Source organism: Lepisosteus oculatus, chromosome 28 (genome assembly GCF_040954835.1).
Source record: "Lepisosteus oculatus isolate fLepOcu1 chromosome 28, fLepOcu1.hap2, whole genome shotgun sequence".
NCBI lineage: Eukaryota > Metazoa > Chordata > Actinopteri > Semionotiformes > Lepisosteidae > Lepisosteus > Lepisosteus oculatus.
In genome coordinates this window covers 722962-748648 of record NC_090723.1, presented here as the reverse complement: position 1 = coordinate 748648, position 25687 = coordinate 722962, and the positions used below count along the sequence as shown (strand labels likewise).

General features: G+C 45.8%; 2 protein-coding genes across 2 annotated transcripts; one reads left to right on the top strand and one right to left on the bottom strand.

Moving 5' to 3' along the window:
* The first annotated feature begins 30 nt into the window (after window positions 1-30).
* On the top strand, window positions 31-11443 carry LOC107079259 (uncharacterized). The gene is made up of 9 exons (XM_015362051.2): window positions 31-204; window positions 1176-1734; window positions 3901-4106; window positions 5110-5285; window positions 5858-5957; window positions 6977-7321; window positions 7659-7815; window positions 8409-8536; window positions 9472-11443. Exons 2-9 carry the CDS (start codon window positions 1221-1223, stop codon window positions 9826-9828), a joined length of 1983 nt encoding a protein of 660 aa, XP_015217537.2. The 5' UTR covers window positions 31-204; window positions 1176-1220; the 3' UTR covers window positions 9829-11443.
* LOC102682394 (gastrula zinc finger protein XlCGF7.1-like) lies at window positions 9878-16070 on the bottom strand. Its single transcript, XM_006638147.3, has 3 exons — window positions 15922-16070; window positions 13659-15367; window positions 9878-9967 (listed from the first exon to the last, which is right to left on the bottom strand). The coding sequence occupies exon 2, from the start codon at window positions 14795-14797 to the stop codon at window positions 13898-13900; it is 900 nt and encodes a 299-aa protein (XP_006638210.1). The 5' UTR covers window positions 14798-15367; window positions 15922-16070; the 3' UTR covers window positions 9878-9967; window positions 13659-13897.
* Window positions 16071-25687: the final 9617 nt, after the last annotated feature.

The following is a 25687-nucleotide window of genomic DNA, read 5'->3' as shown; positions in this document are numbered from 1 at the left end:
CACTTTTCCCACAATGCTCCTCGCATCGACTTCCGGGTCGCGTTTCGTGTCGGTGTGACGTTTCTTTTCTTGGACAAAACACATCAGAAACGGGGCGCATCAGTTGAAAGTTCTCCGGTTTCGGCGTCGGGGCTGGGCAGGTTCGGCGTGCTGGTGCTCTCGGTAATCCGCAGAAGGCGGTTTTGGCCTCGATCCCGGCAGCAGGTACCGAGAGTCCCCAGCGGAAGGCTGTGCGCACAGGCGAGAGCTGTTTGTTGTGGAGGCTTGCAGCCGTGGGGTACGTGTTTGTGTCTGAGCAGCGAGCGGGGGCTGTCGCTGGGCTCCCAGGCTTGGACTGGGACTGCCTTGTGTTGCTGAGAAGTGCCATCTTTATTTCTGTTTATTTTTACTCGTGCCGTCCTCAGTCTCGTGTCCGTGTGAATTCGTACACGCTTTTTTTGAACCCCGAAATTATCATTTCTGGGCGTCCGCCTTTATTTACGTAAATAACAACAACGGCGGCGAACAGGCACGAAAATAAGCGCTGCCCAGCGGGTGAGCTGTCCGAGTTGAGGGTGGCAGGGTGAGTCAGTGCTGGAGAGGGGAAGCGTTGTGCTCTCAAGGTCTCCTTCACCACAGTCCGACCCTCCATCGCGAAGATTAGTCGTGTCACGGAGTGGCGGGCGGCAGAAAGCAGCCTGCCGATGATGAACTTGCGTCAATAAAAAGGATGCGTTAAGCGTATGTTAAAACGTCGCCTCTTCTTCGCGAGTGTGTGTGATTTTGTTTGTGGCGTTAGAGTATTTCATGCCCTCATCCCATTTTCCAAGAAAGACGGTCGCTTCCCGTCAGTCTGAGGGAGGCTCGTGTTGAGGGGCAGAGGGCAAGCGCCCTGGGGTGGCAGCTCCTCGCGGAAGCGTGTGGGGTCCCCTCATCGGCCTGGCCCCCTGTGCGCACTGCAAGCTCTGCCAACAGGCGAGCGGCGGCGCTGAACCCCGACCTAGAGTCTCCGTGGGGTCCGGCCTGGGGCAGAGACAGCTGTGAAGGGGTGATGGTGCCTCCAAACACAGAGCCGCTCTAGGAGCGATTCCCAGAGAGCACTGCGTCGCACTCCAGACGTGTCCCAGGCTGGGGGGTCTGGTCCCGCTCCTGACCTCACGCTCCTGACCTCATGCCCTGCCTCTGCTTGTGTGCAGGACCGGCCAGCAGTGACCTGGGCGACGAGAGCCGGAGGGGATGAGATGGACGTCACTCTGTCTGTGTCCTTCCTGAAGGAGCACCTGAGCTCCACCATCGAGGAGGCGGTGAGCACGGCGGTGGAGACGGTGCTGCTGGAGACGGCCCGGCTGCTGGGCGGGAAGTGGGCGGACCTGCAGTGCGCCGTGGCCGAGAAGGAGCGGGAGAACCAGAGCCTGAGGCGCCGGCTGCCGGACGAGCCGGAGGACGGGGCGGTCCGGCCCGTCAGGCCCAGCCTCCTGGGGGGCAGCCGCAGGAAGAGGCGCTTCCACAGCCGCCGCCTCGTCTCGGCGCCGCCCAAGGAGGAAGAGGAGGGTGGGGGGGAGGACCTGGCCTTCGGGGCCTTCCCTGTGCACTTCCCCCCCGAGCGCGAGGGCGAGCCGGGGGCGTTCGCCGGGGACCCCGCGGGCGTGGTCTGCGAGGAGGGCCAGGACGTGGGCGTCCAGGTGGAGTGGGACCTGTACGCGCCCGAGCACCACGACTCCCTGTCCCTCGCGGAGGAGGACGGCGCGGCGCCCTGTGAGTTTCGCCCCGCGGCTCTGAGGCCTGCTCTCGCGGAGCCCAGCGTGGCGTGCCGGGCTCCGGCGGTTGGTTTCTGACGTGATCCCTACTTTACAAAAGCGATCGTTAGATAAAAATGCACCGTGTGGCTCCTCCTGAGCTCTGTCTCGGCCCTAGTAGGAGTGTTAACAGCGAAGTGCCTGGATTTGGGTCATGTTTTGTATTCATACTCTATAAAATACTTTACTTCAAGTTTAAACATTAAACAGTTGCTTAAAAGTAAATGTCTTTGATAACAGAATTATTGAGTTAGTCATGGACAGATGGTAAAGTATGAGTATGTCTGTGCAGTTATGCTGTTTCACTCTGATAAGGGTGAAGTAGCTGTTTGTAGGCGCTAAGGGTGACTGAAGTTGGTTCCATCTTCTGTAGCGTTGTGATTGCCTTATGGCTGGGGCTTGACTCCCATCTTAAAGCCAAGTCTACACTGCTTCTGACTTGTTTTTGTTTATACAGCTGGTGATTTGCACTTGTTGCATCTCTGAAGTCTGATCTGTCCCACTGGCTATTGCGTAAAAAACGCAAATTGCTAAACTACTTCATCATTTTTCTTTATCTGTAATAGGGCACGGATACAGATGAAACCATGTCATCACACCGTGATTCCATTATAGCTTTAGTGCCCTTGGCAACAGCTGACTACACAGCACTTCACAGATCTGTGTTGCGTTTGACACCCCAGTGTGACTTGGCGGCTGTTTGTTTGGGGGATTTTAGCCACTTCAGAAATACACACGCTCACTTTTGGAAGTGGGCTTAGATTTTCGAGCCGGCACAACTTCCACACAGTTGCACACAGCTCTTAAGTAGTGGAGGCAGGTGTCACAGCCTGCTCAATTCCACTCTTTATTACCTATATATTTACCGGTGAGCCGACGCTGAAATCACAGAGGCTGCTACTTTCTCACATTCGTGCAAAAGTCACACAGATCATTTCAGAGTCGCGCACAGACTCACTCAAACACGTCCTTCTCATTCAAACAGCCCTGCTCTCTTTCACATCGGGCTGTCTGTGCTGTGTGTCAGTGCACGGTCTCCTCTGCGATTGCTGCTGGAACCCGCCTCTCCAGGGGTTCAGATCTTTTACCAGCCCAGGGTTTCGGATACTTCTGAGCAAGCGAGGACCGGGATTGATCTCCCACAAAACCATTCCCAGGGACCCAGGCTGGGCACAATCCTGCACCCAAAATAATTCTCTGTGGGTCCAAGGGCTGAGGGTTCCCAGACGATGAGTTTGTGGTTCAATGATCCTAATCAATTATGCAGACTCTTTGCAAAGTCGGGCTATTTCAGGAATGCTGTACATCATTCTTCCTTTTCTGCATTTTCTCTTTTACCATTTGAAGTAATAGTGGTTTGAAGCAGAGAGAGACTTTGGGTTTGTATTAGCAGAAACATGAAGTGAGGTCTCCTAAGAACCCGAGAGACGTTGCAAACATTCAGCCCATGGCATTGAATGCATATTGACTTATGTCGTGGAATTTTATCAAAGAAGAGCCAGGAGAGGTATTCTCATTCACTCAGTAAGGTCTTTATTCACATTGCAATATGGGAGCCCTGCTGTCACTCTGCAGAGTGCGTCAGAGACTCAACTCATTACAAGCAGTACAGGATTTTATAAGATGTTGAAATGTAAGGAAAAGTTCAGCACTCTGTCCCTTCTAATACTTGTCCTTTCCTTAGGACAAAACGGATTACATCATAAAAACGAAAGAAGAAGCACCAATATATTTTAAGGCAAAGCTTATCAGTTACCTTCGGCTAATTTAATAACCCAGACAGTACATACTGTGTTGATACACTGTCTTCTAAAAGTAACCTAGACAGTGCGTACTTTGTTGACACACTCTTCTAAAAATCTGCACGTAGCACAGCAGTTACATCCTTGTTATATATTTTCCTAAAGCTCTCTACATTTTAAGAATCAATTTACTTATTAGATTTCCATTTCACTTATCTGCAGTTTGAGAATTTCATTAAAAAGATCAAAATCTACTTTTTTATATGCACTATTTGTATGAGCTGCTGCTGTTGCTTATTCACAGAACTGTAGCAAATTAAGCAAGACCTCACGTTATTAAATCATAATAAGATTATCACCCATTTTTTTTTTCCGAGATGCAGATTACACTGAGGATGAACTTCAGAGCCACGACCTTCGGATAATATCCGTTCCCAAGGATGATGGGATGTCCGAGTTCGAGTCCTCCGACTTCAATGAGGAGTTCCTGTCCTTCAGCCCCCCGCAGATGAAGACCGAGATGCCTGGGATGGAGGCCCTTCCGGGAGAGAGTGCAGCAGAGCTGGAGTCCGAGCAGGAGAAGGAGAGGGTAGGGAGAGCTCATGGTGCCGCTCGGCAGCCTCTCCAATGCGGTTGTTGGATTGTTCAGGTCTGGTTAACTGCAGGGCTGCTCAGGGGCTTCGAGCCATGATGGCAACAAAAGAGTCATATTGCTGAGGACTAAAGGTGTTGATAACAGATGAGATTTTGTTTTGTAGTGCAGTAGCAGTGGCCTCCTTCATTCAGATGCTCCACTGTCCTTATAACAAGTCAGCGTGTGAGCGCTTGTAAAATATCCTTTATTTTCTGATCCTCATTTAACATTCTTTGAAGAGTTCCTAGTTTCTCTATAGTGTGTTCTCCTTGACGAAGCAAATCAAAGCCATGTTTCATTAGCTAGTCATCTCCCAGTATGTCAACAGCTGCACTGGCTCCTGTCCTGTATCTGGTTTACAGTGTTTGGAGAACCAGCTATACAGCTGGTTATGTTAGTATTGAAGTCCTTCATTGCCATACGTGGCTTCTAGAGCCAGAGACAGACCCCTGTTCTATAGGCCAGTGACCACCAGTACAGCACTGGCCCTGGAAGGGATGTTGTGTAAGGAGTCAGCCTGGTCCATTGTAGCTTCAGCCAGGAATGCTGGTTCCCATTAATACAGCTGGGTTGGCTGGTAGGTTCAGGCTGAAGTGCAGTAACCCAGCTATACGTTTCCACGGACATTGCGAATTTACAGAGCTGCTTTGCTTTCCAGATGCAGCTAGTTGTACTGTGTGAGCAAGAGTATAACTGTTTTAATGCTGTAATGCACTGTTTTACCACACTGTATTCAGTAATGTGTAGTGTTGTGTATATGCGCATTACAAGTGTGTATTGTACGCTTCTGTAAATATAAACAATAGTTTATAGTGTGTTGCCTATACTGCATTCAGTATTTTGTGATGCCAAAAGCTATGATTAATGAACAACTTTCAATTCATACAGCCGACATGTGGCTCTGCTCTGCACCCTTGTCCCGCGGTCTGACTGGGATCCTCGTCCTTGTCTCTTGCAGTCCGGGGAGTACAGCGAGTACGTGGAGCAGAGCTTCTCGGAGCAGCTGCGCGGCCGGCTCGAGGGCCTGGCTCCGGAGGTCATCCGCGAATACGAGAAGGACTCCTCCTTCTGCGAGCTGACCCGCCGCAAGCTCATCAAGATCGCCGTGGCCTACCTCGTGGAGGAGTTTGGCTTGTGCGTCTCGCTCTGGGACTTGACGTGATTGCGGGCGGAGGGCAGCGGGGCGGCCGTGAGGGAGCGGTCCTTCCTCTGTTTGGCTCGAGGGGAGACGGTCTGCGCTGGCCGCAGGGGTGAAGCGGTCAGGGCCCCTGGATTGCAGCGTTGGCAGGGTGGGGGGCTGCTGGCAACACAGGCGCGAGGATGCAGTGCTGGGGACCCTCTCTGTACACCCTAGTGCATCGGGGGGTGGGCAGCAATTTTACTTTCTTTCTCCTGAGGTCATGAACACCAGTTTGTTAATACAATGGCATAACCTTATGATAAAGAAGTTGCCAGTGTTTTGCAGAAGGCATTTTGTTGAACACTTGACTATGTCAGTTCATTATTCCAGTTAACATTCCTCATCAGCAGGAGGGTACAGGCTAGTAGTATGTGTGGCACCTGCTGGAAGGAATACAGGCTGTAGGTCTGAGTTGCGTGCTCTCTGCCACAGCGCCTGGATACGCGTGTCTGTCCGCCAGTCTCTGAGCCCTGGATGCACTTGTCTCCTGCGATGTTTTGATGTCGGTTGTGTTTGGTGTTTGTAGCTATCCCACCTCCGCACAGAAGACCATGTTGGCTGAGCACATCGTGGAGCTGTTCCCAGCACTGCGGCTGTGCGTTCCCTCTGCAGGAATTAACGGAATTGTAAGTAGCATTAGCGAAGGTGGTAGTCCACATGGTGCAGTCGTGTGTGTGATGGTGAGCAGGACACTTATTTGAAACTCAGCATGCTTGACTAATTTCCTGGCTTTATCGTGTTTTGGCAGTTCCTCTTTAGTAAAAGGTGCTGCATATCGTCATTAAAAAATATTTTGTAACTTAAGGAGCATTACATCCTAAATATTATTTGTTTCTTATTTGCAGGGCACACTGATTCCTGGTATTTACATTTCTTTACCATGTGAATTTGATGTAGCAGAATGTTGCTGCTTTGAATGAAAAATACTTTGTCTTACAGTTGTTGGAGTGAAGTTGCTTGCTCTTTTGAAAAGTTTGCACCAAGTGTCCTATTTCAGGACACCATTTTAAATGAATCGGAGTATAATTTCTGCGCCTCGTGTTTTAATGTATCTGGTTACTCAGCTGGTGACTCATTTGATTTGTAACATTTGAGCACATTGTTGAAACCAAGATCCACAATGCAATTCCTTGGAATGGAATATTTACTCATGTCTATTTCCCTATCTTCATGTCTCCTATCCCTTTAGTCCTGGGTTTGGTATCGTGTACACTATGAACTACTCCAGCAATCTTTTTGTCTTGTGATAACATTAAGCTGAAAAACGTATGTCACTTGTAGGACTAATAGATCAATTTTTTTTCTGGAAAGTTTGAGAGAGACATATAAACATGTTCCAAAATTGATGCATCAGAATAAGACCCAGGTGAGCTTCTCCAGTCTGCGAGGCTCAGACTCCTGTTTTCTGGGTGTCTTTGAATCAATACCTCAAGAGCTTTGGAATGGGATAAATCTTTGCAGTTCAACATGTAGCTCAGTCAGGCCATTAAGAACAGAGGTAGAAGGAAGCCAAGAAATGCTGTGGCCCCCCAGGCCTGGGGATGCACACCCCTGTGCTCAGACGTGTTTGAATTCTGGGTATTTAACTTGGGGGGTGTTTCTCCCAGGAGCTCAGCCTGCCTCTTGACAAGTTTGATCTTCACAGGAGCACCTGTATGACCCGGTGTCACGGACAGGGTACATTGAAACCAGGCTGCGCAACTTCAGGAGAACGCTGGAGGCCGACAAGAAGAAGTATGTGCTGAAGAGGAGAAGAGCTGAGCTGGGCATCGTGGACTCCAAACCTGGATCTAACGAGAAAACCAGTGAGGAGGCCAAGAAGTGGATCACCCTGATGAAGAAGACACGGCCTCTTGCTAAAAACCTGACCGTCATCAAGAACTGCATGGAGAGGACGTTCAGTGCGAGGAGGAAATGGATGGTGAGCAAAAGGCCCAGTTTGGACGTGGTCATCGCAGAATACCCACGATTCCTGGATGTGCCTTCAGCGGTAAGCCTGGCCTTCGCCTGTTAGAGCGGATTTCTAACGGCTGTTGTGCTTTACTCCTAAGAGATTAATACAATTAATGCTAACGTGTCATCAAAGGGACAGTAATTTTCCTTTATGGATAAATTAAGATCATTAGGTCATTTGTATTGCTACACATCCTGAAAAGTATGAAAAAGTATGTTTGTAGGACACGGTACCTGCGAAATTTAAGGATTTTGCAGAGAAAGGGTTTGAAGGAGCACGGGACAATGTGTTCAGCTCTGAATTTCTCATTCAAAGTGGTGCGTAGAAGAGTAGAGGGGGTTGTAAGGACTGATTTCTGCCTGTTGGTGTGCAGATCGATTCGGAGTTCGAAAGGATGTTCCCAGGCAAAGGAGAGAACTTTCTGTCCAAGTGGGAGACGTGCGTTCTGCCCAAAGTGCGCCAGATCGCGGAGAAGGAGAAGCTGCCTGAGATTGTCACCCTGCTGGAGCAGTCCCGCTCAGAGAAGGAAGGTGAGGTCGTCCTGAGGAGGCCAGTGCTAGCTGTTTATATATTGTCGTTTTTTGTTTTCAGCAAACAAACTGAAAGGGTAACAGGATATAATAGACCAACAATAATACCTAGAAAAGCATTTTAAGCAGTTTACCCAATTATTCATACCTAATACCTGAATCTAACCAGCCACAGATGAGCCAAAGAGAAGCACAGTTTCTTTCTGTGTCAGAAGGCACATTGACAGTATACAATAGCTATAAAGGTTCATCTTAACAACAGTCAGGCAGACCCCAGAATTCACCTTACAAATACACACATATATAAACATCTGATTCACCCATCCTGTTTGTAAGACATTGGTGTGTGGTTAACTACAGAATTATAAGACAACAGGACAAGGAATATTTTGCAATTGACCTCATTTTGAAAATGTTGGACCTTGGTGTTGCAAGGACAGAGTGGGGCTCCATTTAAAGTTAGAGACTGCCTCAGTGTACTACAACACATTACCAAGCATTATTGCGGGAGCCTATGGGTTTTTGTGTTGCAAATGTAATAGTACTTTTATAGCATAAAGACACTAACTAAATCGTAACTATTGTTCTTGCAGATTGCTATATGCTGACTATGCTGAAGGTGCTCATGCACATGTTGCCACCAGCTAACAACAGCAGAGCTTCACAACCAGCCAAGAGCAATACGAAGCCCCCCATCAACTACCTTGTGGATTTGGCACCAGTAAGTATCGAGTTCATGGGAAGATGCAGATTGAAAGGCACCAGTTTGAAACAGAGGGGTTGAATGCTTTGATAAGTGATGTTTCACTGCTAAGGAAAATGGGAAAGAACCTGCCCTGATAATGGCTTAGTACTTCTGTCCATCCAGCAGTGCTAAAGTCTGTGGCCTATCTTAAAATATATGTTTTGGTCTTACTTGTTGCATTGTTCTAAGTACATAATAGTAGTTATGTCTGTCATCCATGTGTACTAAGAAAAAAACTTGTACTGTTTGAATGTCACATGACAAACCTTGAAAACCTGTGATGTTTTATAGTCACATGGGAGCTAAAACATTGTATTTACAGATACAGAGGTTTGTGGTTTCAAGTCTCAGAAGCAGACACTGCTTCTGTATCTTTGTGGAGAGCACCAACTGTTGCAATCAGTCCAGATTTATTCATGTTCCAGAATTACTGGGATTGTGATGAACTTGCAATCCATCCAGGGAAAACTCCAAGCTCCAGGCCAGTAAGAACACGAAAACGCCTGTGGGGGACACCAAAACACCTGAAGGAGTTAGATCCAAGAGAGCAGTTACATTGCATCCGGCCTTTTTCTTACAACTTTTTTTCAGCTTGGGGTTGCCTGTCCCACAAGCAGTGGGCACAAGGTGGGGTACACCTGGACCTCTCGCGCCCTCTCGCGCCCTCTCGCGCCCTCTCGCGCCCTCTCGCGCCCTCTCGCGCCCTCTCGCGCCCTCTCGCGCCCTCTCGCGCCCGTCAGGAATTGTACCCAGGGCCCCGGCGCAGTGAGGCAGCCATGTTAACCACTGTGCCCTTCTTGGTAAGAACACTGAATGTCACAACACCTGCTGCTCTCACTCTCCGAAGAGGTAAGAACTCGGGTGAGCAGTCACGTTCTCTCGGGGTGACGCTGCCGTTCTTTATTTCTTAGATTGGAACCAATATTTCCACGCTGTTCTGTCAGCCTGACATGCCCAGGGCCGGGTCCCACAGCCAGGCCAAGCCGCGCATCCTGACCGTGGGCCCGCTGGACAGCCCCAGCAGGCGCTTCTTCGTCCTGGCGCCGGCAGAGAGGGTGGTGCTGCCCCTCCCGGAGCGCAGCCTGGGCGGCGCCGTTGACAAGCTCTTCAAGGTGCTGCGCGTCTTCAACCTGGGCTACCCCGCGCCGCTGGCGCCGCTCTGCAGCTTCCTGGAGTACATGTACGGCATCGAGAAGCCCGGCCACTCTTCCGGCGGGAAGAGGACCAAGGTGATGGAGCTGGTGTCCAAGCTGCACATGCTGCCGTGACGCGCGGCGGCCAGCCAGCTGCTCCCAGGGGCCCTTTCAAAACTGTAGGAGTGGGGTGGCGCTGCTAGTTCCTCAGCCTTCGGGAAGCTCTGGGACAGGACGGGGGTTTAAAGTCACCCTGTCGCAGGAAGAGGCTGGCCTGTGAATTGAGAAATGTTTTTTAAATACTTTGCACAGCATTAGAATTCTTTTCACGAAATGCATCTTAGTGTTCATTATTCATTTAGTATTTTCAGTTGAATCACATCTCAAATCTGTTGGCTGCCAACGAGTAATTTCACGTTCTGGCTGACGTGGGTGTGTCCAGGTGAGGCCACACTGATGAGCTGTTCACTCACTGGCTGCACAAGGCAGTAGGAAAGCCTTGTTTAGGGAACCACGCACGGTTTTGGTATTTGTTCTGAAATTGGTCCAGAGAAAAGCAAACGAGGCTTTCTGGGACCTGTAAGGAATATCCTCCACTGCAGGACTGATTATGAACCTTTTTAGTTTTAAACAAAGAGGACTGCAAGGAAACCTGATACAAGTATCGATAAAGCTCAAAGGCTACACAATGGATGTATCCAGGATAAACAGTGGACCTCAACATAGGACACAAGTGGAAACTAATGGCATAAAACTGAGAACTGGAGACTACTTTATCCAGACGGTTTTGAAGTCTAGAACAAGCTACCTAGCCATGTTGAAGCCTATACCCTGGCTTCCTTCAAGAGCTGGATGAGTTTCTTGGGTCATCTGCTACTAAATGGCATAGCTGGGCTGAATTGCCCTTCTCTCATTTGTAACCATTATGTTTGTAATTTGTTCTTATCATTGAAGGCAGGAGCTGTGTGCAGTTAGTTACCTATTGGCTGCACATGGTAATTAAGCAACATTACTAGTTTTACTGAGGTACTGCGGTTAAAATTTCTTCATTTCTAAAGGCGTCTTTACAGCCCTGTCTATAGGGCCTGTTTTGAACGGACCAATGCAGCTCATTGATTGGTGGTCATTCATTAATAATGGGAACGAAAAGCTTCTTGAAGTTCTATGTAGACATTGGCAGACTTTCACTTTTTTCAGTTATTAAATGTTTTAAACAATCATTTTAGTTTTAATATTTTTGCGAAGGTTGTTCAGAGATTGTTGGGTAAAACTGAGTATTGTATATGCTTTGTATTACAAATATATATGTATGTGATGAAATCAGTAGGTTTTGTAGAAGCAAGCTGCATGAAGGTGGACAATGAGCCATTATTCAAGAGTGTTAGGGGAGGCTCTCATGAAACGGTGGGTGTTGATGATGATGATGAAATGCATGTATACACAGGCATACCCTAGTCAAACCCATATGAACAGTGTGGTGTGTGGTATAATGCTGGAAAGCATAGAAAAGTGTGATATACCATGATTGAAAATGGAAAGCCAAACCGAAACGGATGTACAGTAAGAAATCTAAAGACCTAGCATCCTAAACTGGCATGTGTTTGTAAGGAATACTATGTTTTACAGTGGAAGATGCTAACATAGGATCAGCAGTAGAATTAATTTTGGGATGTAACCCATTTCTTTTCCATAGGTCTCCTTTTGTGCTCAAATGGACATTAAACTTGTCATTCTTGGTTTTTTTCCCAAATGTTTTTGACATTTTTGTGTTAAATAATTTCCTGGTTCTCAAGGGATGAAATCTTTCTAGTTTACTCTTTAAATCTAACTAGAACTAGAGGAAATGTTTTCAACAGGGCCAGTTTGAGAGTCTTCTTGACCATGATTTTAATAGTGGTTAGCATTCCTGCTCCTGGAGAATCATGGTCTACTGCTTATTATTGTAGCTGAGCTCTACATAAACAGTGTTAATTGATTACTTAATTGATTTGCTTGCTCATTTAAACTTTTAACTTGTTTATGTAGTCAATCCTGAGTGTTACCAATACGCAAAGTCAAGGGTACCATTTACAGCAGCATCAGCACACACAGAGCAATACACAGCCTCCCCTCATCTTGCCTGTGGATATATCTAACAGCTCTCAAGAACTGACTAGACACAGGTGGGAATGATAGTATCAGACAACTCCCACATTGAGCATTTTTCCATGTACAAAGGCTGCACATCAGAATGAGGGCAGTTGTTGTTGCTGCTACCCATTTCAAAACCCTGGACCTCTTACGAGCTGAATGCAAATTAAATGTGACCCCCAACAGAAAACTGAAACTAAGTAGCCTGTGATTAGGCACTCAGGGCAAAAAGCAGAAGACTGTTGTTTCAGGACCAGTGTTGGGAACCGCTGAGTTAGGTTCTAGAGACAAAAGTGTGACCCTAGGACTCGAGGCCTTGTGACTACAGTGATGTAATCCTAGGTTGAGTTTGAGAAATAACCATGTCATCACATTACATCATGTAACCCCAGCATCCTTGCCAAATTTCCCATTGGCCCTTACCAATCATGGGCTCCTGATAATCCCCATCTATGAACTGGCTTCATCACTCTGCTCTCCTCCCCACTGAGAGCTGGTGTGTGGTGAAAGTACTGGCGCACTACGGCTGCCGTCGCATCATTCAGGTGGGGCTGCACACTGGTGGGGGTGGAGGGGTGTCCCCATAACCTGTAAAGCACTTTGAGTGGAGTGTCCAGAAAAGTGCTATATAAGTGTAAGCAATTATTATTATTATTATTATTATTATTATTATTACAAAAATGTAACTGATGTTGCAAACAAGTCTTATTATACATTTATCATAATGCTCAGGCCGTGCACAAAGCGGACCGGACCTGGGACCTGTCGTTTTCATCTTGCATGCTTGTAGATGCAAAGTACTGCTCCCCTGCTGCCATCAGGAGCCCAGAGCCCCAGTGGGCCCTACAGCCGATGGACTGTCATGTGGTAGAAGGTGTGAGGGAATAAAAGGTGAGTAATATGTCACTAAGCAAAGATCTGTAACCTGCTGTGTGAGAGCCTAGTGTCCCAGGAGTCATCCCCAAGTACCATGTACTTAGGAGTTTGTTTCATTTGAAATGCACTCGTCACCGCCAATTGATTTTTATAAACCCAAACTGTAAAAATAGTCTAGCAGTTCCCTTTTAATTTTAAAGTTACTCAGTCCGCCCGCTGGTAAAGACAGGAGTGTGTGAACCAACCGATAGTCGACAATCTCTGCTTCAAGGTATGGTCAGCTCTCTTCATATTGGAGCTGAGACCACACCAAGAACATGTGCAAAATAAAAACAGTGACTGCCGTCTCAGATTCTTATCTGAATTATGTAGTAATAATTACAGAACCTGAAATTATAGTATGATCATATTTATCTCAAGACAGCAGCAAAGCAAGAGCTGTCCATACTGTCATGTACAGAATAATACAGTGCTATTCCTAGAGCACTGGAGTTCCTTTTCAATCCCCCCCCCACTTCATTAAATTGCTTATTGGTAAACAGGTGTGAAGCCACATCGAGGAGTTTCCTTTCCTTATAGCTGTGCAGGCCAGTCTCTCGGTCTAGGATGAAGCAGCAATACCGTGTAGTGTATCCCATTCATCCCCAACAATGACATCAATGGGCACAAGCCACATTCCCTTTGGGCCTAGACAAATATAGTGATCTTTCCCAACCAAACCCTCCGGGCACGAGACTGGGGGTGTGAAAAGGCACTTGTCATACATGATCCGGCAGCATCCTTGTTAATTTTAACAGCACCTTTACCTGCTGCCAGACATCTGTTAACATATCGTATCGCACAACGGCAAAGACCGTACTCGTGTGTTATAACAGGGGACACAAATGTCTAGTTCGTTGGTGAAAAGAAAGCACTGAAAATTCACACACAGTACTGTCTCCTGCCATCGCTATTTTTACCTCAGTTCTGCCCACTTAGCATGTGACTTGCACATCCTTATCAAGACAGGCAAGCGGGACAAAGGTGACGAACCACAGTATCAGACTTCAGCCTAAATCAGCACTGTCATGTTCTTCATTTCTTAATGTGCTTTGTTGGCATCTCAAGGCTGAAGGAGAGGCACATCCACAGCCCTCGTCTCGGGAAGCCCAGCATGGCGAACTGTTTGCTCTGGTGAGCTGCCCGAAACCCGCTGATGTCACAGCTTGATCACAGTGTAGCTCTGCTTCTCTGCCTTGTGGATCTTCTGGTGTTGCGTCAGCGAGCTCTGCTGCCGGAACTTGTCCCCGCACTCGGCACACTGGTAGGGCGTCTCGCCCGTGTGCTCCTGCTGGTGCCTCTGGAGCTCCCCCTGCAGGCGGAAGCTGGCGCCGCAGTCCCAGCAGCGGAAGGGCCGGTCCTGGGTGTGGATCAGCTGGTGGGAGCGCAGGTGGGAGGGCAGCCGGAAGTCCTTCCCGCAGTCGGGGCAGCGGTGCGGCCGCTCGCCGGTGTGGATGGACTCGTGCTGCTGGAGGTACTTGGCCAGCCGGAAGCTCTTGCCGCAGGCTGCACAGCGGTGCGGCCTCTCCCCCAGGTGCAGCTTGCGGTGCTGGCTGAGCCGCACGTACAGCCGGAAGCTCTCCCCGCAGTCGGGGCACGTGAACGGCTTCAGCCCCTTGTGGATCAGCTGGTGCCTCCTCAGGTACCTCTTGCTCTTGTAGCTCCGCCCACACTCGCTGCAGCAGCACTGCTGCTCCCCGGCCGGGGCTGGCCTCGCGAGGGGGTCCCCGCTGGCCGGGGGAGCTGCCAGTTTCTTCTCCTCTGCTGCAGGCCGGAGCACCTTGAGCCCGTCTGCCACAGCAGCCAGCTTCCACTCGTCTTTCTCCTCTTTAGCCACAGGGGGGCGCTGCTCAGAAAGCACTGCCCCCAGTTGAGCACCTTCCAATTCATCTCTCTCCACTTTCACCGGCCCAGCGGGTCTGTCGGCAAACTCCTTCTCGCTTTTAACTGGGCAGAAACCCTCACTGGTTTGGAAAAGGCCTGACTCGGATTTCTTTTCCAGGTGAGCAAAGGTCACATCCGTAATTTCCTCTTTAAAGGCAATGGGCTCCTGCTTCATTTTAAAATATGGTATTTCAGCCTACTTCAGTTTGTTTTTGCACTACTTCTGTTCTGCAAAGACAGAAAGGGGATTTCATTCCATTTGTCCTCAAGAGTGCAGTACGTCTTGATCCCTGTCCTACAGAGTCAGGTGATCTGTTTTTCCACCTGACCTGAGAGATCCTTCATTACCGCATGCTGCACGGTATCTGTTTAGTCGAAAGGCTGTTATTTTGTGAAGAATGTTTTGTGCACAGTTTCTGTAGTAACTTAAAGATCTGAAGATGCATGAGTTTGCTGAGAAGACACCATATTCCAAGAGCTGTTTTCAAGACATTTGTTAGCTGCTCTTAGACCAAAAGGCAGGTCCAACAAGAGGGATAGTGATGGAAAAGGTGTGACTCCTGGCTTAGTTTTGTACACCAATCTGAGAATAAGAAATCAGTTCAGAACTGTGGTGCTCAGCACCTTATTGTGTCCACAACGGAACCAAGCAGATCCGGTTAAGGAGCAGTAACTGGAAGATACGCACCTGCCTTCAGTCTGTTCAGTCGGCGATATGCTCAGGCTGGAAATGGGCCATTTAAAACTGAAAAAGTTAAGAAATTAAAGGTATTTATTGTCACGCACAGAAGCAAGGGGGGCTTGATTCTAATTGATTATTTCATTAGCGCCGATTTACTTCTCCTGCAAAGTGAATGTGCACAACATGCTCACAGATGTATGCGATTTTGGACGGGTAAAACTGCCTCAACTTGTAAGGGCAATACAGCTAATGGCTACACGGCGTAGACTGGCGTCTTAAAACTAGAATTTTCAATATTGTACACAAATCCTGGCAATGGATAGCGGCACTTGAGTGTCACCAAACCGCGCTGACAGTAATGATCCCTTTATTTTCGGACGCAAACACAAGACAGGGTCGCGATGTCTGTGTTTTGACTACGTTGCTTGCGAAAATAAATTTAAATTGGTAGTCTATTATGATCAAGCTTAGTTCTGCCGATAAAAGCAAAATGTTTTTAATACACCAAATAAAATCATAACTTGGATGTCTTTTTTTATTCGTATAACTACATTTAATTTTATTCTGTTAATATAATTTCAGTTTTGCAATAACAGCATAGCTAATTGAAAACTTACTTAGTGCTCTTCCGCGACGTTTTTGTTATTACTTTTTTTCAGGGAAAATTACATTTTCTGATTAAATAATACAAATGCCTTTAGCGGAAAAAAAAGCAAACCTCGACCCGGATAGACACGGCCTATTGTTCATGACCCGGAAGTATCAGTTGCCTGGGTAACGGCGGTAACAGATACGGCCATTCACGTGGAGGCAATGCCAACAAATATAAATACACCCCAAAACCGTGTTTCGTCAGTCGGTGTCGTTTCACACGTTTACAGTCCGTGACCGAAAGTAATTTTCATTCATTACTTTAAAACCAGGGCTCAGTGTCTGAGATGACGTCTCATATACCATCCATCTCAGGGTACCCTCCAGTGTTGAGTGTGTGTCAGTCGGTTATATCATGTTCTCCTTCATCTTATCACACTTCTAACCCCATGTAATTTGAAGTTTGTGCGTTTTGCACTTATGTTGCGCCTTAGGACAAGAAGGCACCCAGATAAAAGTGAACTGTTGTTTCTCATGTGTGTTTTAAAGGTTCAGAGTGGGTTGTGTGCCTCCCTCCTCAGAGCCTTTGGGGTCCCCTGCACTAGTAGTGGGTCTGGTGTTCGTTTGTGGTGTTCAGAGGCTGTCAGGGTTTTCCAGTTCTGGCCCAGGAGGACACTTACACCTGCTGTTACAATTTTGGTATTTGCTGCAAAAACATTGCTGCATTCTTCTGGTGTGAACAGTTTATCTCAGGGCTTCAGCTGTAGCTCAGGTATTTCTGTTGCATCCACCTTCTCTCCCTCACGCTAACCTGAGCTCCTGTAACAAGCAGAACTGTATGTGACACTTCGTTCAGAAGCAACTGAACCAACATTTCCTCCCGGAGTTGGTTGGTGTGGTTTCATTGTGCCCCCCCCCCCACCCACTAAGATACTAAGACAACGTGCTGTGGAGACTTAGGTTGAGATTGCTTAATCCCTTTGACAGAAGGTATGGTCTTTGTTCCGTTCTGAATTTTGACTGACTTATTTCATACGTGCTCTCTTTTGTTTGCTATGTACACAAGCCAGGGACAGCAGTGTTCTGTCAGTCACACGAAATGAAGTTTTTTTTCCACAGCTCTTAGAATAATTGCTAATGACAGGTGTGGCACCCAGTGGCTGGAACATCGCTACTGTAGAGCCCATCCATTAAAAGGCTGACAACACTGAACCATGGAATTGCAACAGAAGTCAGACTCAATCTCTACACTTATGGAAGGTTATATTACTGCAGGCTCTGCTTAACTTGGTTAGACTTCTCTGAACAAGCAACGACAGTAATGGATACACACAGCATGCATTCAGTGTGGAGTATTTACAGTATCAGAAGAATTTTTGATGAAGTGTCACATAAGAGATAAATTCATATGAAGGCAGTAGACATTTAAGCACATGCAAGTGTCTAGGTTAGGAAGAAGAGTGCAGTCCATCTTCTCTAGAAATGTCTTCGACAGCTGCTGCTGTCCTCAGAGACGTGGGTTTACCTCATCGACTGGCTTTAGGACGCTGACAGACGTGAACCCCTGCTCCAGCGCTCACCGGGGACCTTGTGTGCTATAGTAATCATAATTGCTTACACTTATATAGCGCTTTTCTGGACACTCCACTCAAAGCGCTTTACAGGTAATGGGGTCTCCCCTCCACCACCACCAGTGTGCAGCCCCACCTGGATGATGCGACGGCAGCCATAGTGCGCCAGAACGCTCACCACGCATCAGCTATCAGTGGGGAGGAGAGCAGAGTAATGAAGCCAGTTCATAGATGACTAACTGTTGAGTTCACCGAATGAGAATATGAGTTTCGTTAAAGACAGCCTGCACCTGTCCCTACAAGGGAGGCAGCTGGTTAACCGCGCCTTGCACGAAAAATAGTATCGGTCCCTTTTCACTTTTCCTTACCCGCCTAACCTTGGCACACACGGGCAGAGGGTTCTGCAGGATTCGGTTTTCGCCACAAGGGGGAGCAGCGCGCTGCCGGAGAGTCTGAGTCATCCCGACTGCCGGGGCTGCAGTGTACAGGCATATAATCATGGAATATGACATAATAGCCGTAATCATAGGGAACAGAGGGCCTATTGTGCTTCTTCAATTAATGGCGATTTTTGCGGTATGAGTGTAGGTAAAGTAGGCTTTTTTGTTTTAAAACTATTTTTGGAGTAGCCACTTATACGAACGCAGAACTTCTCAAAAACCAGCGCTGTTATCTCAAAGACGTGAACGATGCATAAGAGAAGTGAACGAACATAAGAGAATACAGACTGCGTTACCACCAAACGCCACAAGACGGCGTTGCACAGTTATTCGCGTCTTCTCAATACCCTTAAAACCCCGCAGAGACGAAGAATTACCTGTACAATCCAAACTGTCTACTACCTTTATAACTGCTTCAGAGAATTTGCTGATGGCATAAACACCCCTTCAAAAAAGGTTCATATCATCTTTAAACCACCTGCAGCCAAACATTTAATCCTGTGAAACATGACGTGTTCCTTTAGAGCCGGGCTGAGCAAACACTAGCGATTTGAGAAAGGCTGGTGGCTCGAAACTGAATTACTGTACATTCCCACTGCTTCAAGTCATATTACTACCATGTAGTTCAGGACAGAGGATACTGCTAGTTTCTTTATCCGAATTGTCAAAAAAAAACATTTTTGAAATAAGATTATTAAATCACTGAGAAACATCATTTAACACTGCAACTATAATTTGAATGTAAGAGCTTGCCTTAACCTGATATTTCTAATCCTTCGAGATGAGAAATGAGAAATGCTTATAATGATCTATCCATTCATTTTCTAAATCACTTTGTCCAGTACAGGATCAGGGGGGAGCAGGAGCCTCTCCCAGCAAGCAACAGGCACAAGGCGGGATACAGCCTGGATGGGACGCCAGTCCATCACAGGGCAGACGGACACAAACTCTGCAGCCCATTTACTCAGAAGCCAGTTCACCCACCTGTGTGCTCGTGCCCTGGGAGAGGAGACTGGAGCACCAGAGGAAACCCACGTAAACAGGAGGAGAACATACAGACTCCACCCAGACAGCAGCCCAGGCCCAGAACAGGACCAAGGGCCCCAGCGCGGTGAAGCATTAATGCTAACCACTGCAAAACCATGTAGCCTGAATGAAAACATTTTCAATTTTATTAAAAAGTTCCATTTTAACTGAAATTTAAAAAAGAACAATTAGAACGTTTTCCTAGCTGCTTGGGCCCTAAACACGCATTTATTTTGCCTTATCCTTAATCTGGGCCTTGTTATTTTCTCACATATTGAAAATGCATACATATATCTGCTCCAGTTTCACCAGTCATTCGGTCTCTTTCGCGTGGTAATGAGATTGTCACAGTGCACTGTAGAAAAGGGGTTGTTTGAACTTCGTTTGAAGGAAACGTTTCGGGGTTTTGCGTTGCAAAATAATTACAGAAAACCACTCATTTTCTTCACACAGCCCACTTTATGGGTAACTCAGAGACCAGACATGCTAGATCGATGTAGGAAAGTCAGGTGTTGCGCATGTGCTATGCATTTTCCTTACAGATATTTTTTTTTACATAAAAACAGGGTTGGCGGTTAAGCACACGGTAATACCGATTTAAAGCTTAGAAATGGAGGACATCGACAATTTGAAAAGTTCCCCCAGAAGAAATATTTTAAATATTTATTTAAATGGTGAGCTGGGACGTTGTCAGTGCTTTTGTACTGCAGAAAATAACTTTCAGAAAATCGCCTTTCAAACCGATCTCACCAACACTGGAAGCAGAATGCTTTGCTACTCTTAAAATCGAGTACTGATTTTCTCAAATGCATTTTAATTTTTAAACATCTTTCTTAAACAGTACTCTCTGAAATATGTAGTAAAAGGTAAAATTCAGAACATTGCGGTTGGCTACTGGAAAAACAACCATACTCGTTTCTACTACACGTGCGTCCGAAATGATACCTGGGAAAAGTAGTTTAACCAACACTGCCCTTCCGCCGATGGGCGACTAGAAGGACTACATCTCCCATACGCCTCCGAGAGCAGGGAGTGCCCAGTTTTCAGATTAATCCGTTTACTTTCGTGTTGCAATAAACGTGGTTGTGAACGACGAACAGAAACTGTGATTCTTGCATGTTTTTACAAAAATAAATTTCTACATAATCGTAAAATATTTTACTCAAATTGGGTTTCGCATCAGATTAATATTCTTTCAGTTTCTCGTGTAAAGCTTTAATTTCGTTGTGGGTGTTGGCGCTGGTATTAATTTTACCGCGGCAAATAAGTAAATATATTTTAAATAGCACAGAATTATATTCAAATAGACTTTGTATTAACAGAAAAAAATAAGATAAGGCTTTAACGTGTCAGATTTGAAAAATAAGTTACATACTGTACACACTTATATGTATTAAAAACTTGGAAACGCCTAATAAAATAAAACTACAATAAACTGAACGGTTGGTTGTCCAAAGAGGTTGTGTTTTTTTTTAAATAAAACTGCATTTATCGGTTAGCGAAGCGCAGCAGTTCTGCCCTCTGTGCCCGAGTCGGAAGGAGGGGATTCCTGAGCTGGGGGCCGCGTATGTCGGCACACCGACAAGGAAAGTCCGAGGCCTAGTGACAGGCCTGCCGACAGACCGCCGCGGGTGGGACACGTTACTCTATGAAACCCGTAGCAAAAACACGTCAGCTCAAGTAACAAGAGATTAACAGCCCGTGGAGGTTTGACAGTCAGGGTTTATTTTTGGTCTTCACAGGTGTGCGCTTCACAATTAAGCGCTGGCTGGTGAAGACCTTCTGTTGTGTTTATTTTACACGTTAAAAAGCAGAACGACCAACGTCAACAAACAAACGTCAATGTAAAGGCTGTAACAGATTGTGTGCATGTGAAACACCTACCTATGAAATACTTATTTATACATTGATAACGAGCAATATGCAAAGCTTTATAAAACAATTTCTATAATGGTCCAGCGGAAGGCTCCAGAACATACATTGTTTACCTGTTAGTACGAAGCTGTAAAGCCTCACATTTCCTTTGTATAGTAGCAGGCAGTTACACGGCAAGAACAGCACATAGGTCAGGTTAACATGCCAAGGCCGCGTCAGCTGTGGGTTTCAGGGAAACCAACAACACTGTCTCCCTGTATATTGTGTTAAAAGAAAAAATAGGTAGCCAATAAGTGGCGCATCTTTGGTTCTCTTCCCTGTTCCTGAAGGAACACTGTCTTATGTTATTTTTTTTTCCTCCAACCAAGTTCTTAAGCATAAATTAGGAGCGGCTAATTTATTTCATTTTTCAGATTTGTGTATATCTGCAAATCTGCTTTCAGCTTAAAGGTCAAATGGGATTTGTATAGGGTATCAACCCTGTCCCAGATGCAGAGTATCAGAACTGCCCTCGTTGTGGAACTGTACGTTGCCTGAATTGTAAGACCCCAGACCTCAGCAGAAGGACAAGTCGCTCACTGTGGGAGTGACACAGTGTCAGTCGCACCCGTGTGTGTACATCATCATTGAATCAACTAGTAGGAGCAGATTAATAAGAGAAGGAACAGCCAGGAAGTTAAGAAGAGGCTACAAAAAAGATTCTGCAGGCTGAACCGGTTGGAAACAGTTCCCTTAAGTCAAGTATTTTTGATAAACCAAAGAAACAAGTTAAATAAACATCTAAATAAGGAAGCAGATGAATTAAGTAACTATCCAATTAACTGCGGAGATTTAGAGCACAGCCGGGATGAAAATGGCAGAGTGTTCCCCCAGAGCCAGAAATCTCTGGGCGACATTTTCCACACAGCACAAGTGCATTGAGCAGGAGAGTCTCACAGGTGCTGTACAGTGCATCATATTGTTTAAATGTGGTTCAGTTACTTTTACATGATCATGCACATATCTAGGCAATTCCAGTTCTCGATAAAAAAGGGATAGTTATTACCTGACAGCTGAACACCTTTTCATTTGTGTAACTTGTTGAGCTGGCAGGTACGTTCAGTAAATGTTAGAAGATCACAGAAGAACACCCCCACAGCTGCCAGGGCAGAATCAACAGGCGTGACACTTCAGGATGGAGTCACGCAAGGTAGAGGATGTGAGAGAGATAACAGAGACACTAATGGGAACTTTAAGACAAAGAAAGAGAAATGGCTGGTATACTAAATAACTATTTTTCTCTCATCTTTACTAAGGAATAAATCAATATCGTGTCCAAGGCTGTCGTTAAATATTAGCACAGAATAGGAGGAAGTACTCTAGATATGAGGAGCACTAAAATTAAGAAATCTCCAGTCTTGGATTATATTTTTCTGCTGTACCTATGGAAACGAGATGCTGTTCATATAACATGAGCTAGGCAAAGGTAGAAGTGAGAAAAATATAAAACTATAGATCCAAGATGGGAAGCATTGGAGTTTTACTGTTATTTTATTTTCATTTACTGTTCCTGTGCACTGCACAGTGTGATCTGGTCAAGGCGCAGAGTTATTTGTCCGTGTAGTTTTTTATGTTCTTCTGTGTTGGCAACTGAATTTCCCCCGGAGGGTTAATAAAGTGAACTGTACGATATTAAAGAATGAAATTATGAACAAGCCTTAGGTGATTATATCATTTATGTCTTCTAGGCAATGCAGGGAAGCAATAAAACAGGCACATGCACAAAGAATATTACGATATACAGTTAAAGGTGTAAAATATAGAGTTGTATTAAAATTCTACAATGTAATAGTAAGATCTTGTTTAGTACTTGTGCAGTTTTGGTGATAATACAATAAAAAAATATCTACATCTATAAAAAGATATATGAATATGCTGAAGAGCACTCATAAAACTATCTTCATACTAACAAAGCAGCTCAAGGTGGATTTTAAGCAAAAGGACTTATGAATCCAGAAGAATGTAAAAAAAAAAAAGTGACTGGTATTTTCACAAGGTTCTGCTTCTCTGGTGAGCTCAATGTTTATAGTCATTTCCATTAAAGATACCAAATAAATCTTCACAAATTATGCCAAAAGTTTTTTTCCACTAAAAAATTATTTCAATCGGTGTAAAGTGTTATACTTTTCTCAAATAACTATGGTTATTGTAAGATATAAGGCAATTTTACAATAGCAGGACAGTTTAGCCATTAAATTTAGTTATAATTGTGGTAGAAGTGAAAGTCCTACCTCCTGGGACCTCAACAAGTGTGATTTTAAGGAGGAGGACTCAAACCGGTTTGTGTTTGAAGCAGAGATAGCTGCCCTGCTGGACTCCTAACATTAGGACTGCATGTTCCTGGTCTGAACAAGCAGCCTGCCCACCCAAGACTGCAAATCTGTGCTGATTTGTCTTACAGTCGTGCTTTCACTTCGGTCCTTATTTCAGGGGGTTGAAGTACCTCTCTGCCTCGCTCCCAGCTGGTTTCAGTCACGGATCCTGGAAACTCCCTTTCTCACACCTCTGACGCAAGAGCCCGGCAAGTTCCAGCTTTCAGAAGGAGAAGGACTGACTGGCAGACAGCTCCGCACCAGGACGGCCTGAAGGAGGGGGTCCTCCAAGCCCCCCGGCCACTGTGCTGGAGAAGCGCAGCTCCATCACCTCTCTGCAGGCAGAATTAAGTCTCACATGAAACCTTACAAATGTGCTTTGCGCTGACTTGTGCTACTCAGCGTTTTTGTAGTGCTAACAGCACAATCCACCAAGCCCCTAATTCCTTTTTCAAACCTGACATCAGTAGATAAGGTCGACTCAGTATTTCATTTGAAATTTTCATAATCATGCTGTACAGCAGAAGCACAGAGGATTTCAAATATAGTCCTTTACAATGAGCTCTGCTTATTGTTGTTACAAATTTTATTTGTGATTTGTCAGTTTCACTTTCAGAAATGCTCTGTCCTTTACTTATGTTCCAATAACTTCATTTGCAGAGAAAATATGCAGATGTACTGTAGAAAACCTTTTCTAAATATAAACTGATAGTATTTGCATTTAGTTTAACCGACCTCAAGGATAACACTTCACAGATAAAATATTCCAGTCAGACAGGATTTCTTAAAAAGGTGGAACATTTTATCAGTGTTTCTGGAAGATGATCACACTGAACTAGAGCCCCTTTTGAATGGAGACACACTACAGCCTTCTATAACCAGGGGTGGATGAGTTAGCTGAGTATTTGACTTGCTAAACCGATAAAGAACAGATTGCAATACAAGTAGTTCTAAACAATTTTAAATCCTGCTGGACAGTGGCCGTCCCTAACCAACCTTCCTTTTAAAGTCTCCTTTAAAGTATTAAGGTATTTGTTCCAGGGCTAAAGTAGTGCCAACTTCATTGCTGCAGAAAACTCTCGCACCTCTTGTCATTTCTGTGTATGCACAATGCTGCCAAGGGTACTAAAGACTTAAGGTTAATCGTTTTAAAAAATCACTTCAAAGTGACCAGGTCTTTTCAAAATGCACTAGGTTAAAAATCACACCACAGAAAAAGTTGGGAGTTATCCAAGTGCATTGTCATCTTTTCTCACAATTGCAAAATGTAGATATAACTTCGTCACCTTTTGTTAAAGACCAGGAGAGACAGAAGGGCAGTTTTAGATGAGACACTGTTGCTTGTTGCTACACCTAGTTCAGACACTGAAGACCTTTTGTATTTCCCTAAATGTAAATTACTAATAGCGGTGTAATACAAGCTCTTCTTTTATCATGCCACTGACTGATAGTTATGTTAACATCAGCCTGACATTAGTGGCTTTCGGAAGAAGGTCAAGATTGCCAGTATCTCTGTCAACCTGCTTAACTACCAATTTTACAAGTGAAACTTTTCTCCCTTCAAACGCAACACGGTCACTGCAGACAAGCAGGATCGAGTCCCATAGAGTATAAGGAAGCGTTATCATATCAAAATTAAATCACAACCTGTAGCCACTATCTCAGAGTAACCCCCTGAAGCAACTAAAGAGTTCAAAATTAAGTTTAAATGACAGTTCAGATAAAATTAGTATACATGGTTCTGTGCCTTTCAAGACTATAAAACAGAGCACTTCACAACCTGTCAACTTCAGTCCCGTGACGTGCCACTGCAGGTCTCCTGCTGCAACCACACGGTCTCTCTACCGGCAGGACAATCAAGAGAGCCAAAACAATGGTTAAAAACGACTAGGGCACACCCCAAAGGGCAACCACAAAACTGGATCACAGCACCGGGACAGGAGAGAAAAAGGCCCAGGCCTACACAGCAAGCAGACCAGCACAGTCCGAACCCCAACCCTCGTGCTGCCCCTCTCCCCTTCGACCTCAAGGGTCTCAAACCTGGTTCCCGGAGCTTCTAGCGATGGCTGAGCTCAGTCCCACAGCTAGTCTGCCTGTATAATCGACAGCCTTCAGATCTGCTCTGAGGAGCTTTACAGGCAAGCTCACCTCTACTGGGCAGCCCAGGGCGCAGGGCTAGAGCACTTACTGGGGAGCTGCGGGTGTGGAGTTTGTATGGGTCTCCTCCCACCATAAACCATAAAACACCTGGATGAACTGCACTGGAGCCTGTTCTAACACCTCTTTACCCCACTGGGAGGTGGCAGATACACAGAAATTACTGGCCAGAGCCTCATTCTGACCCACCTGATTAGAGTCTGCATTAGATTAAGGGTCATGTATTGTCGTGCTTTTGTTAATTTCTATGGACTTCAAGTATAGATCCTACTTCCATTTTTGTTCCATGTTTTGCTTTGACTGCTGTATCTCCTGCTGTTTTTGCATTAACAGATGTCTTATTTCATTCAATGTTATTACACAGTTCGCCGG

What these genes read in the sequence shown, in the direction of transcription:
- LOC107079259 (XM_015362051.2), top strand. Translation starts at nt 1,221, where the DNA reads ATGGACGTCACTCTGTCTGTGTCCTTCCTGAAGGAGCACCTGAGCTCC. An exon ending in GTCCCGCTCAGAGAAGGAAG is followed by an intron (nt 7,816 to 8,408) that starts GTGAGGTCGTCC and finishes TTGTTCTTGCAG; the next exon opens with ATTGCTATATGCTGACTATG. An exon ending in ACCTTGTGGATTTGGCACCA is followed by an intron (nt 8,537 to 9,471) that starts GTAAGTATCGAG and finishes TTTATTTCTTAG; the next exon opens with ATTGGAACCAATATTTCCAC.
- LOC102682394 (XM_006638147.3), bottom strand. Translation starts at nt 14,797, where the DNA reads ATGAAGCAGGAGCCCATTGCCTTTAAAGAGGAAATTACGGATGTGACC.